The following is a 13,861-nucleotide window of genomic DNA, read 5'->3' as shown; positions in this document are numbered from 1 at the left end:
TTATGTATTTTGCCACATGTACCAACCATTCGCAGGTTTACAGAGCACGATTTGGATTACTCTGAATTCACCTGTTTGTTCCTGTTTTGACCCTAGCTTGCTAGATGATTGTCTTAATAAAACTGCAATTGGATCCTCAACTCTGTTGTCCAGCATCCTCACATGACAGATATATCGTTTCAAACTACTACAATGTTTAAAAATGCAATTCACAACTGTAAAAATGTGCCCTTGATGGAAAAAGTTAATTGCCCTTTTGAATGTTAGCATAACATTTTTAACACTGCTAATAATAATAGGTGTTTCTTGAGCAGCAGAACATCATATAATTATTTCTGAAGGATCATGTGACACTGATGACTGGAGTAATGATGCTGAAAATTCTGCTTAAACCACAGGAATAAATGACATGTTGAACTACATTTAATATATTATTAACATTTATTTACATTTCTAACAATATTTCACAATTTTGTATGTATTTATCAGATAAATACAACTTTTTCTTCTTCTAAAAACATTTAAAAATCTAACTGATGCCCAACATTTGACCAGCAGTGTAAACAGAGTAAACATCTCTACAGAACATAGACTAACCCTCGTGTGCAGTTGAAGTGACAGAGCTCACAATGACCCGCTGCAGTGGAGTATTTAAATATGGTCTGCCCCTTTTCTCCATTCACTCCATTAGGACAAGAAGAAACACAGTGAGGGCCGTCCATCAGGTTTGAACACGCTACACACTGATCTGCACCCTGATGCACAAAGACGGAGAGAGAAGCCAGACTTATGTAAGTTACATATTAATAGAACAAATATTCCTGTCACTAAGCACCTGCACCAAGACAAACAGTTGAATGAATTTCTTTTTTCAAGTCACTGTTAATAGAGATGAATTGCGCAATGAACAGATCTGAAGCAAAGAGCCTGCAAAGCCTGTCAGGCAGGTTACTGCGATCATGCAGACATTACACAGAGAGTTTGTGTGGGTTGGATTTTTTACGGTAAAATAGTATTGTTCACATGGTTTTCGTAACAGCCTCTAGCGCTATGATATGCAGTGAGAACAATTTGAGAGGTTGATTAAAAATGTGTCATATAGGCAATGGAAAAAATAAAACAAAGACTTGGAGACAGTAGAGTTTAAGAAAAACAATGAAATGAACAAGAACAGAATGTTGGATGTAACCTTTAAAGTGTTTAGAAGAATTACTTCATGCCTAAAAGGGTTTTACAGACTGATGGATGAAATCTCAAAAGTGGTGGCGTTAAAAATGTCAATCATAATCAGAAATTAAGATATAGAAACAAACAAATAAGGATCAATTTTAAAGTAATTAGTTGTTTAATTTAGCTTTTATGCTATTTTAATCATTAAATGAATAGTGTCACTTTTAGGTCAGTGAAGTTTAGCATGATTTATTTACAACTATTTAGTGCACTTAATGTTTTGAATTCGGTTTTATTATTTTCAGCTTTCAGTTTTGACTTAGATTAATTGTATGTGCTGTTGTGTGTGTCAGTGTGTGTGTGTGCGTGTGTGTGTGTGTGTGTGTGTGTGTGTGTGTGTGTGTGTAAACTTAAAAATTAACTTTTACTTAACTTTTATCTTTGCCTAACTTAACCTTTAACTTAACATAACTAACTTAACATTTATTTTTACTTTTAACTTAACTTTTAACCTAACTTAACTTTCAACTTAACTTTTAACTTACATTTTATCTTAACTTTGAACTTAACTTAGTTTGGGTTTTTCTGCTTTTTTCCCCTCTTTCCATTAATATATAAAATTTACATGATAATAAAAACGTAACTAAGTTAACTTAACATTTAAATTAACGTTTAACTTAACTTTTAAATTAACTTCACTTTCAACTTAACTTTTAACTTAGTTTGGGTTTTTCTGCTTTTTATTTTTCTCTATTATTAAAAATATAAAAAATTTACATGATATTAAAAACTTAACTTTTAATTTAACTTTTAACTAAAATTAATGTTCAACTTAACTTTTAACATAACTTTTAACTTAACTTTGTTTGGGTTTTTCTGCTTTTTATTCTCCATTTTCTTTTTTCTTTTTCATTTCTAAAAATATATAAAATTTATATGATATTAAAAACTTAACTAAACTTAACTTTTAATTTAACTTTTAACTTAATGTTTAACTTAACTTTTAACTTAACTTTCAACGTAACCTTTAACTTAACTTAGTTTGTTTTTTTTTTCTGATTTTTATTTTCCATTTCTAAAAATATATAAAATTTACATGATATTTAAAACTCAACTTAACTTAACTTAACTTAACTTAACTTAACTTAACTTAACTTAACTTTTAGTTTTTTAATGAATATTTCTGTTTTTTTATTCTCCAGCTTTGTTTTAATTAACAAAACAACTTAAAACCTTTATAGTATAAGTTAACAGAAAACCCTGACTGGACCACCATAGATAGCAAAAGCAAAACTAAAAGAAGCGAAAATCAAAGTAAAACTGCTGCATACTTTTCCTAGGCATGTTTGTTTCCCATTCTGCAACAGACACTCTGAGTGACAAGCAAGACACTCCTTATTAGATGCTGCAAACTCCCGTGGCTCTCTGTGGACACAAACACACACACAATCCTTGAGAAGCCGACCCAACATTTAATAACTATAAAAAAATAACTAACTAACACTGACCCGGAGTAGAGGTTACAGTGAGACACACAGGTGCCGAGCCGACTGTAGTTCCTGCATGACAAACACTGCTCAGGCCCCGGGCCCCAACATCCTGCGTCTGAACACAACGGGTCGCACACATGGCCCTCTTCCTCTGTTTACACAAACACACAGATGCAAACCAACAGACTGTTTGTGTACAAGGTAATGGTGGATCACAAAATAACAAGATACATATGTGAAACAAATAGTACAAATCTGATCTATCAGTAAGCTCCGCAATCCCTTTAGTTACATACTGTTTACTAACTGTTTTACAAAGACGTCTGTAAGGGTGAAAACCATGTTCAATTATATTTTTGATACATTTTGGACATAGACAGACCACTACTTGTTGAGGTACATTCAGGACTTAAAAATGTACAGATAGATGCACATACAAGCAACCGAGGCTCGTTATTGATACATAACCATATATACATTTCTGGAGCTCGCAAAATACATCCCAGGAGGTGCGTTTTTTTTTTTTTTTTTGCAGTTTTTGTTTTCGAAAATGCACCAGAAGTTGCTGTGTACGCTTTTTGAGATCTCAAATTTCTCTCGCGAGTGCCATTCATGCCTGCTGTTCTTGTGTAAAGCTACCAGTGGCTGCTATTGACTCACTATTGACCGACAAACCGATCTCTCCACCCACCACCTTCCCTAAACTCACCTGACAGTGTTTTCAAAAGCAACCCAGAAAAAGAAAAGCTCTTATGACCGCCTAATTTTTACCATGTTTTCAGATCTTACCACACTCTCTTCCTATTATTTACTTGTTTATTTTATTTTTTGCCTTTTGTTTTCTTTCGTTATTCACTGGACTCGAACCCCATCATCGCAGTCAACTCCTCTCTGCGTCTCAAGTCTGCTGACGTACGTGGCGAGCTACTGAGCAAACTGGTATCAGCGGTAAAGCCATTCACACGGAGTTAGGTGGTCAGCTGGCAGCGCCATCGGTGGCATCCTACCACCCCATAGAGTTTGTTTTAAAGACGAAATGCAGCCGTACGTATATCTGTCTACATAATCCGCGCTCTCCAGAAATGTGTACAGGAGTATGTTTTCACAATGAGCCTGTGTTGCATACAACATATGCTAAAAATGATCGCTAACATGATTTTGATTAGGAAGTGATCTAAAAAGTAAGAGATCAGACGTGAGAAGTCTTGTGTTACTATCGTCACATTTAGGATCAGCACTGTTCATATATTGCAATGTAAGATTTAATTCATTTACATTTAACTCAATTTCCTAGTGGTGATTAGGTTCAGTTAGCATGAGTGGATCAGTGGTGGCTCATCTTCAAAAAAGTGGCTCAGTGGTTAGCACTGTCACCTCACAACAAGAAGGTTGCTGGTTCAAGTCCTGGTTGGGTCAGTTGGCATTTCTCTGTAGATATTGCTTGTTGTGCCTGTGTTCTTGTGGGTTTACTCTGAGTGCTCCGGTTCCCCAACAGTCCAAAGTTAAATTGGGTAAACAAAATTCGCCATAGTGTATGAGTGTTTGTGTATGAGTGGTTCCCAGTTATGGGCTGCGACTGGAAGGGTATCCGCTGTGAAAAACATATGCTCAAATAGTTTGCGGTTCATTCTGCGATGGCGACCCCCGATAAATAAGGAACTAAGTTGAAAGAAAGTGAATGAATGAATGAATAAATGAAGCATGAGCTAGCTAAATTTAGTGCTTACTATCTAACTTACCTGAGGCAGATGATGTGTTTCTACATACCAATGTGATTAAACAGATTTAGGTGACGCTAACTGACTTGTTTTGGTAATAAATTGAAATGAATTTTTGAAGGGACAAACCCTGACCATACTCTCAGGATACCTGGAATCTGTGTTAGAAATGCCTCAGGCACAATGTAGAACTATTACTACAGCACAAACATCACCAAATCCGAAGATGCGGGAGTTCTGCTCTCTGTGCAACTGGTACTCAACTGCCATTGGCTCATTCGCAATAGAGGGGAAGAGCTAACTGATACTGTAAGTTATTTGAGCTGAACTTAACTCACCACACTGGATCTTTTGTTTGTTTTCCTTGATGTCGTTACGTCTGCGTTGCAATTGGTTACGTGGGAAGATCTGTGTCCAGTTGATGGTGTGGTGATAACACAGGTTCATATTTTGAGTGATGTATACACTGCCGTCGCTGATCTCCCGCAAGGAGCGCAGTCCTAGAGATGTGAGGGAGGGAATCTTCATCACCAACAAAGAGAATGGCCTGGTGTGAAGAATGAAATCAATGAGAAATCGAGGAAGAATAAAGGAAGAGTGGTTTCCATTAAGAACTTAAGCCAAAAGCATCTTTTGGTTTTAATGTGTAGCCGATGCTAGACACAAACACAAACACATAATATACTGTGCTGCAGCGATGACGTCAATATCCAGAAGATTAAATTTCACTGGAAGATTTTTAAGTGCATTTTGTTTTGTTCATCCTCTGCATTTCTGTTCATTAGTTTTTACATTAGCTTCTGTTTTAATGCCTACATCATTATGCATCACAACTTTACTCTCGCATAATTAGATATATGGAAGTTATCAAACATGTACAATTTTCTTATCCCATCAATTTGCTTTAGGATTCACTTTTATGATGGATAGGTGGATGTATTGCCATTACATCTGCATCTCTGTCATTACCAAGGTGTTAAGAGCCAGGATTATATTTAATATTACATTTATATTTCATTTAGCAGATGATTTTGTCCAAAGTGACTTACAATTGAGAAGGTATTTAGCGATTTAACAAAAGAGGCTAGTTATTTAAAGTAACTTGTTTGTGCTCAGAGAATATTATTAATATATGGAGACTCATGAAGGACATGATGGTGGGAAAACATGGGTGAAAGAAAAAAAAACTGGGTTATAGGAAAATGTTTTGCGGAGGAATACAAAGATGTTTTCCTGTTTACTTCATACATGTCAACCCTCCAGTTTTTGCAGGGATTCTCCCACATTTTGCCATTCTATCTTGCTATCTTCCTATTATAAGGTATTTTCCCATATTTCTCCCATATTTTAATCTTATAAGCACATTGAAATTAATATGAAAATGTCTGCATTTGCTTTCTTTCCATTAAAGCTGTGCGTCAATTCTTGCCCTTCCAATGCAACCTCTGAATCAGTGAATGTATGTATAACTACTGACTGATGGATGCGCTCCGTATGATAAACTGATCCCTGATCAGCTTCTGCACAGGCTATTTAAAGAGGAGCTAACATACACTTAATGATATGTAAACAGGTCAGTCCTGCGTGTTTTCTTGTGAAGGCAACTAATTCTCTTGAGTGAGCGAAAACAGTTACTAAAGTAATCGAATGCTTTCATTATAGATCTGTGCATTCTTAAAGTGACAACTCTGCTATCAAACAAGTGAAGTGCAGCATATGAATCTCTCGTTTTTTTTTTGTTTGATAACAGAGGTGTCTAGAGAAGCTGATCTAGGGTCTGTTTCATAAAAGTGGTTTAGAAAAGCAGGGATTAAAGTAAAAAACCTGACTTCAATGAGCTGAACTAAACATCCACGCTTGAATTGGTTCCATAACAGCAAGTTAAAGATTTGATCTAATTAATCTGTGTTCAGTTTAAATAATCTAGATAACAGCAAGTGCATATTATTGTCGTGAAACCTTAAAGGTCGAGCATAGATGCATCAATTATGTTGTGTGCTACCATGGCAACTATGATGAAAGAGCAAGTAAAGAGTTTATTTAGAGATTATTAAGACATTATTAAATAAAATTTTAATTAACAGAAAATTTTTTTAAACATAAACATTAAAAAATATGAAATGTGGTTGAAATGTTGTAGTTTGTATTTGTTTTGTTTGCAATAACTTATTTGAATTTAAAAATATTATCGTTTTATTCCTAAAGATGTTTGGTGTATACATATATACTATTAAGTGACTATACAGTTTTAATCATAATTAAAAGGTTAAGTGAATCAAAATGGCATCAAAATACGGCAAGTGAACGTTAACATTACTTTGATTAAGCTTGAACTTAAGACTTAGCCTGAGAATTAACTTGCCCCGGACCAGGATAGTTTCCCAGGATAAGTTGCCTGAGTAACTGACTTTGAACTATCGTAAATTTGTTTCATGAAATCGAGTCTGCCATTAATAAACCTGACTTACCAAAAGAAGCCTGACTTTTTCTCTAAGCTTGGTTTATGGAACAGGCCCCTGGGATCAGTTTATCAAACGGAGCACGTCCGTCAGTCAGTGCTTATACATGCATTCACTGATTCAGAGGTTGCGTAAGAAGGGCGACAATTGACGCACAGCTTTAATGGAAAGAAAGTGAATGCAGACATTTTTATATTAATTCCAATGTGCTTTCAAGATTAAAATATGGGAGAAATATGGAAAAGTACTTAATGATAGGATGATAGCGGGACAGAATGGTAAAATACAGAAGAATCCTGGCAAAAACAGGAGGGTTGGACATATATGAAGTGAACAGGAAGTCTTTGTGGAACAACAGTTTTGCGAGGGAATGCAAAAAATGTAAAATAATAATTTTTTTAATACATGCATCACTATTTTTTTTTTCCTCCCACCTATATTGTTCCCCATCATCACATCATTTCTGCTTCTGTATTAATATTACTTTCATTATGTTCAATTGAAAGTAAAGAAAGGCATTTCCAACTCGAGACTTGACATTGTTTATTTTGTGTAGGTTACTCTTCTAACACTAAGGCTGCAGCACTGTATTTCAACACCCGCATAGGCACTCAGTGCAAGATCACAAATAAAAGCAGATGAACCATCTGTGACCTTCATCAGTTTGAATATGTGCTCATACATGCCCCTGTTATTCTTAAAGAAACATTTCACAACTCATCAAGGATACTGTCGTCATTATTTGGCAACAAAAGCAGGAAAAAAGACATTGTTTGTGAATGTGATTGAGAAAGTTGGCCATACAGATAGTACAGTTAGTTTTTTGCAGGTTGGAGGGATCACAGTACATACCTCTTAGGACTGCGGGGACAGATACAAGCACATGTGGAGAATGAGGGGAGTAACATACAAAACACAGGGAACACAAAAAACAACATTGAGATGCATGCATGATGTTAAACAATAATGTAATAAAACACAAGCAAACATTTAGTAGAGACATACTTTTTAAGGATTAATCAAACATGGGGACTATTGGGGAATATTGATTGGGATATGACACACAAAATAAAACATAGGGTCCAAAATGAATGAAAAAACAGATAAATTGATTATTTATAATCAATTCTGAAGCAATTTGAAGTTATGAATAAAATATAAAACATTTTAAAGCAACAATTGCACATTAGCATCACAAATGATGTTGCATTTTCTATTCTAAAGAGCCTGTATTATGGGTTTTTAAAAATGACCTTATTTGCAGTGTGTAACAGCACTAAGTGAATGAAGACATCCAGCTGAGGTTTAAATCTAAAAGTGCACCGTGTTTAAAACTATTGATTCTTCTAATTGAGTTTTGTTTGAAACTTTTGCTTGAACGCATCAACGTCAACATGGTACATCACCAAATATGTAGTTCCTGATCTGATAAATGTGAACACGCTTTCTCCTCAGACACTAGCGGAGCGCAGGGGATCACGGAACTGATCATGACACAAAGATGATGATCACTGACAGATGGAGATTCGGCTGCGGTGAATAACAGGTTAAATAACCAACCGTGTGCTGTGTTTGTTCCTGTCATTTTTCTGATTTTTGATACAATAATCCTCACTGCAGCACGTGATTTGCTGGCTGTTTGCTTTTAAAGGAAGGAGCAGCAGAGACTATTATGTAAGGGACTGTCAGACATTGACAAGGACTTTGTCAGTAACTGTTACAGTTTATATAGACCAGTTTCTTCTTCCTCCGGATCATAACATTGTTGCCTCGATTTGTGTAGTTTGCAAAATATGGTTAATTATGTGTTGTAAGTTGTAATCTACCCACGCGGCTTATAATCACTAATATAAATCAATAATAGTATCGTAATCTATTATAGATAAGTGCTTGTACTGTATCTCTCAGGTTAAATCTTTATAGGGCTGTTTACATATTGCGTCCAAAACCACACTGAAAATGTGCCGTGTGCTTCTACCTTCACCGATTTAATAGTGTTTTTGAACTCGCGATCCTCTGCCGTTTCTCTTTATTGTGGCCACCATCAGCCGTTCCTACACACACGCGCAGTGATAGCTCAACTTTTGCCACTGTGTGGAACAATACTGATTGAGTGTAGTTGTTTTTGCACTTGCAATCACAACAGACTGGGTCATCGGTCCAATCAGTGCAGATTAGCTTCTCGCTAAGGAGGGGTTTGCGAACAAATGAATCGCTGAACTAATCATATGGGAGTCAGGATAATTAGGCAAAAATAAATGCATATTATAAGCCATTGAAAGTGTTTTTTGACCTTGTATTCATATCAGTCTGTTGTTGAAGACCCCCAAAACCAAAATATGACCTTTTATAATGCAAAATATGGGCTCTTTAAATAATGAAAATGTTCTAAAATTACATTTACCAATGTTTTATTATATAATTAGTATATTATTAGTATCATATTATTAGTGCTTTTAAAATTACAGCATTAGTGACTTACAGTACATTTATGAATAAACGTTAAAAAAAAAAGAAATTAGTATGACAATATTGTTCCAATATTAGCCTGATCCAATAAACAAAGAATTGGTGAGAATTTTGTAAAAGAAAAAAAAATCTTACCAACTCCAAATCAATTGAGTGAATGAGGAATTGTTTTTAATATAATCCCATAGAAACATTACCACAAACTCACTTAATTCACATATTAAACACACAGTCTTACTTGTACAGAGATCTTCCCTGAATGGTAGTGAGACTAGAGAAAACAGATAGATCATGGAGTTCATCGGGCCAAGACTGAATGTTCAAAATACCTACAAATCAAACACACACACACAGCTGAGTCACAACCCGACGTAACAAAAACTACAGCAACAAGAACACAAACAGAGAGCAGTCGGTGTAAAGGAAGCATACCAGTAATTTCTCTGACTGTGTTAAACACTTTGAGTTTTTCAGGCTCCAGAGGTGGTATGTTATTATAGACGTCTCTGCAGAACAGAAGAGAGCAGATATTAGCATAAACAACCACCGTAATGGAGACCCTGTGGGCGCTCATCAATCTACTCTGTTTATTTTCCAATTACCGTAATTTCTAGAATATGCTGAGTTTTTTTTTATGCAACATGGAGTGACTTATATTCCAGACCATCTTATAGATCACAGTCCCTTTTAAACTATCATTGCACACAGTCAGTTGTGAAATTTTCTCCTATTGATAAGTAATAAAAATACACTGTCTTTGTAAATCTAAAGTCTTTGCTTATGTAATGCAAATATATATGAATGATTTCTGAAATGCTGTCAAATACACAAACCTGATGTATGGCAATATATGCAAATTACACATGTAACAAACAAGTTCATATGGATTTCTCATTATACAAAATATGAGATATATGCAACACATATTGTAAAACATTGTAAAAATGGCAGTTGCTAAAAAAAAAAAAAAAAACACACACAATTACTTGCTTCACTGGAAATTTCAAGACTTCATTCGAACCTCCTGCTGCTAAAATCAGCCTCCAGAAATGATTGAAATGATGAAACAATTAAGAATTGTGTTTCAGCTCATTTAAAAATAATTAATTTGAACAAGCAACAAAAGTCGTTTTTTTTTTTAGTGTTGGAATAGCAAAAATGTATTTATATGTTCAGATAAATTAGCAATAACTTCTAATATATTGTAACAAATAAGTAAATTTTGTAATTCCAGTGATTGAAAAACCATATATAAACAAATGTAAACATGTAAACATTCATACACTTTTCTTCGGCTTAGTCCTTTATTTTTCAGGGGTCACCACAGCGGAAGGAACTGCCAACTATTCCAGCATATGTTTTACAAAGTGGATGTCGTTCCAGCTGCAACCCAGTACTGGGAAACACCCATATTCTCTCACATTCACACACACACTACCAATTTAGATCATCCAATTCGCCTGTTGTGCAAGTCTTTGGACTGTGGGGGAAACCGGAGGACCTGGAGGAAACCCATGCAAACACGGGGAGAACATGCAAACTCCACACAGAAATTCTTCAGAAAGCGACATTCTTGCTATGAGGCGACATCGCTACCTACTGAGCCACCCAACCTATAAACGTGAAATCCAAATATAAACTTGTATGGCATATATGTAATTTTCATATGTCAGATTTATATATAGGATGAAAGTAGCCTGTCAATCATGGGTAAATGCCTAATTCAAAATAATAGATACATTAAAAATGAAATTTATGTCTACTTATAATGTTATCACAATGTTTACATAAAAAACTCAAGTTTTTATAATAATAATGTATAGAGTATGGTAGATTGACTCAACCTTTTTAACTTTTCAAAAATTGGAAAGACCACCAATATAATATTCAACACATACTTTCTTAGACAGACGCTGAGCGATTCATGTTAAATGCATAAATACTGAGTACAAATCAAACTACAAAGCAGCGGTGACACTTTATAAGATAAAATAAAGATAGTTACTCAAACTACTAGTGACAAAACTGCATTTTATAGAATATTATTGTGTTTCAGTTGCAATCTTTCTGAAAATCCAGTCGAATTGTTCACATAAAAATCCACTATTAAACAACTAAAATGATCCATGGTAAAAAATCCATGATCAAAAATGACTCTTGTTATTTACATACATACTAGAGCACTTATCGATGTGTGGAGCTAAACCGGCAGTGATATTCTGATATTGAAAGTATATGTTGTCAGTGCGAATGGTGTAGTGATTATTGTGTCGACACATGGCACTCATTCACGACGGTCAGAGTATGATTCCCAACTACTCTCTACTGTCCTATTAATTAAATCTGAAAACCCATAAAAATATTCATAAAAAAGTAGATGTTGATTTCATTCTGTGGAGGCAAAGTTTAGCCACAGACAAAATTAAGTGGCACATTCGCAACCTGTTATTTTAACCGATTGCCTTTAATATAAGCTGTTCATTGCTCTTAAGCTTTAGTACAATAACCTCTTATAGGTCAAAAGTTCAAGTGAATTTTGATTTCTCAGTCCATGTCCTCTTTAAAGTTGTTGATGACATTACAGGGTAAAGGTCTGGAATATAGGACAGTCTGTTTATGGCATAGTGTTGTTCGAGTCTGTGAGCACTTATCAGGTATGTTTATGTGTGTGTCTTACCCTTTGATACCTAAGATCAGAAAATGTAGACTTCCTTGGATCTTGGTACAATTGATAAAGCTGTCAATGTTACTGGAGTCCACTGTCTGTCTGTGATTGGCTCCAGTTCCCTCACATACTATACAGAGAATGAGAAAATAACACAAAAAAAAAACAGATTTAGTATTTTAAGTTTGCTGCATTCAGCTGCTGTAGTCCAGCAATCTAAAATAGGCTGGATGGACACTTTACCTTTAGGACACAGGCCAATGCAGGTCTCACACTGTTTAATTTGATTCTTCTCTATTTCTGTTTTACCGGGAGGACAACTGCTCACGCATGCACTGCCATCCACAACAAAGTGCCCTAAAGGAAAATAAGAGAAAAGGTCATTCATTTTATGTTCTGCACTGTATCTTTTTGAATGACTAAACATTGATTTATATACTAGTGGTATTAAAGAGATAACACATACATGCAAGTCAAGTCAAGTTGAGCTGAGCTTTTTTTGTCATTCCGCTACACGTGTGGACATACGGAGGAACGAAATGTTGTGTCTCACAGGACAACAGTGGTATATAAATTAATCATAAGTGCAGGATATTGTGCAAGAGATGTATTAAAGGTGAATATTGTGCAAAAGAGGTATTTAAGGTTAAAGCAAGGAGTGCAACATGATTGTGGTACATTTATAGTAAACAATGTTTTCATTATTATTCATTATTTAAGAGGGAGTTCAGATAAAGTGTCAGGTGCATAAGAGAGAAGAGTGTTTCTATAGGTGGTTTGTCAAGCCCACTTACCTGTATGAAGTACAATTTGAAATGCACAGTGTTTCCAGAGACATGGAGTGATTAAGAAAGTGTCTAAAGTGCAACTTGGTGCAAGAGGTGCAGAGCTGCTATGTGTGTGCATTGGATGTTTCCCCATGATAAGAGCGATGTAAAGTGAAATTGTTGGTGCATATTTTATACATATAAAAACACTATTTCGGTGTTGATAAATACAAATTTTACATTTCATTTAATAGGATGCTTTTTCTTTGTTAATAATTGAAGAGTTCAGATGCAAAAACTTCCAAGTTCCATCTAACATTTTCCTCTAAAATGTGCATTTTTCTCAGGTTCCTATGTGTAGGTTCAGTAATTTGACTTTTATGTTCTTGAATAGGATATATTTATTGCCTTTAAGGTGAAATGAAGGCAATAAATGGACTTGTAGAGGTGCGCATAGATGGATTTGCTCATCAGTATTTGGACTTTCAGCAGTGAAAATTAAACTGAATTGAACTAAACTGAACCTAAACTCTGAAAACTAAACTAACAATGTTTCAATTTTAATTGAATAGAATATCTATGTTAAGCTGCTTTGACACAATCTACGTTGTAAAAGCACTATATAAATAAAGATGAATTGAAAATAACAACATAACATTAGGTGGCTGAGAAAAATGCTCATTTTAGAAAAAAAATTAGATGGTACTTTGTGCATCTGAACTCTTCAATTTTATTATTTAGTAGAACATTCTGTAAATGTTGTTTCTACAGGAATTTCTTTTCTTTCAGTGTTAGTTTTCTGTAGAAGATTTTTGGCATCTCTAAAGAAAAAAAAACAAAATATAATTTAATATTTTTTTCAATCTTTTTATTTTGTTTAAGTAGTTTTCTGGATTTACTTTTGCTAGCTATTGACCTGTATAAATAAATTTACTAAGTTTTAAATAAATCAGTGACTACTATCAAGTCTACCAGTAGTCAATATATTTGCCTTAATCTGAATAAGACAATAATATGATTAAGGACTTTACATGAGTTGCTTTTTAAATGTTCCTTTCATGATCTCGTTTTACATAATTCGAGTTACGTCTTTGCATTAGCACGCAATCCTTATTTCCTCCAG

At 34.7% G+C, this 13,861-nt stretch overlaps 1 protein-coding gene across 5 annotated transcripts in view; it reads right to left on the bottom strand.

Moving 5' to 3' along the window:
* erbb3b (erb-b2 receptor tyrosine kinase 3b) overlaps positions 1 to 13,861 on the bottom strand; it is a 56,604-nt gene that overhangs the window by 15,471 nt on the left and 27,272 nt on the right. For 2 of the 5 annotated variants that reach the window (XM_073938414.1, XM_073938415.1), the window contains exons 8-15: positions 12,215 to 12,328; positions 11,984 to 12,101; positions 9,739 to 9,812; positions 9,537 to 9,635; positions 4,717 to 4,925; positions 2,679 to 2,811; positions 2,502 to 2,595; positions 598 to 755 (exon numbers count right to left, since the gene is read on the bottom strand). In XM_073938414.1, coding sequence (XP_073794515.1) covers positions 598 to 755; positions 2,502 to 2,595; positions 2,679 to 2,811; positions 4,717 to 4,906 — 575 coding nt within the window. In that variant the 5' untranslated portion in view covers positions 4,907 to 4,925; positions 9,537 to 9,635; positions 9,739 to 9,812; positions 11,984 to 12,101; positions 12,215 to 12,328. Of the gene's footprint in view, positions 1 to 597; positions 756 to 2,501; positions 2,596 to 2,678; positions 2,812 to 4,716; positions 4,926 to 7,689; positions 7,699 to 9,536; positions 9,636 to 9,738; positions 9,813 to 11,983; positions 12,102 to 12,214; positions 12,329 to 13,861 lie in introns of all 5 variants that reach the window. The other 3 variants (XM_021469802.3, XM_073938413.1, NM_001014826.2) reach the window with 2 other exon arrangements.

Source organism: Danio rerio, chromosome 23, assembly GCF_049306965.1.
Source record: "Danio rerio strain Tuebingen ecotype United States chromosome 23, GRCz12tu, whole genome shotgun sequence".
NCBI classification, from domain to species: domain Eukaryota; kingdom Metazoa; phylum Chordata; class Actinopteri; order Cypriniformes; family Danionidae; genus Danio; species Danio rerio.
This window is presented reverse-complemented; position numbering and strand designations above follow the sequence as displayed.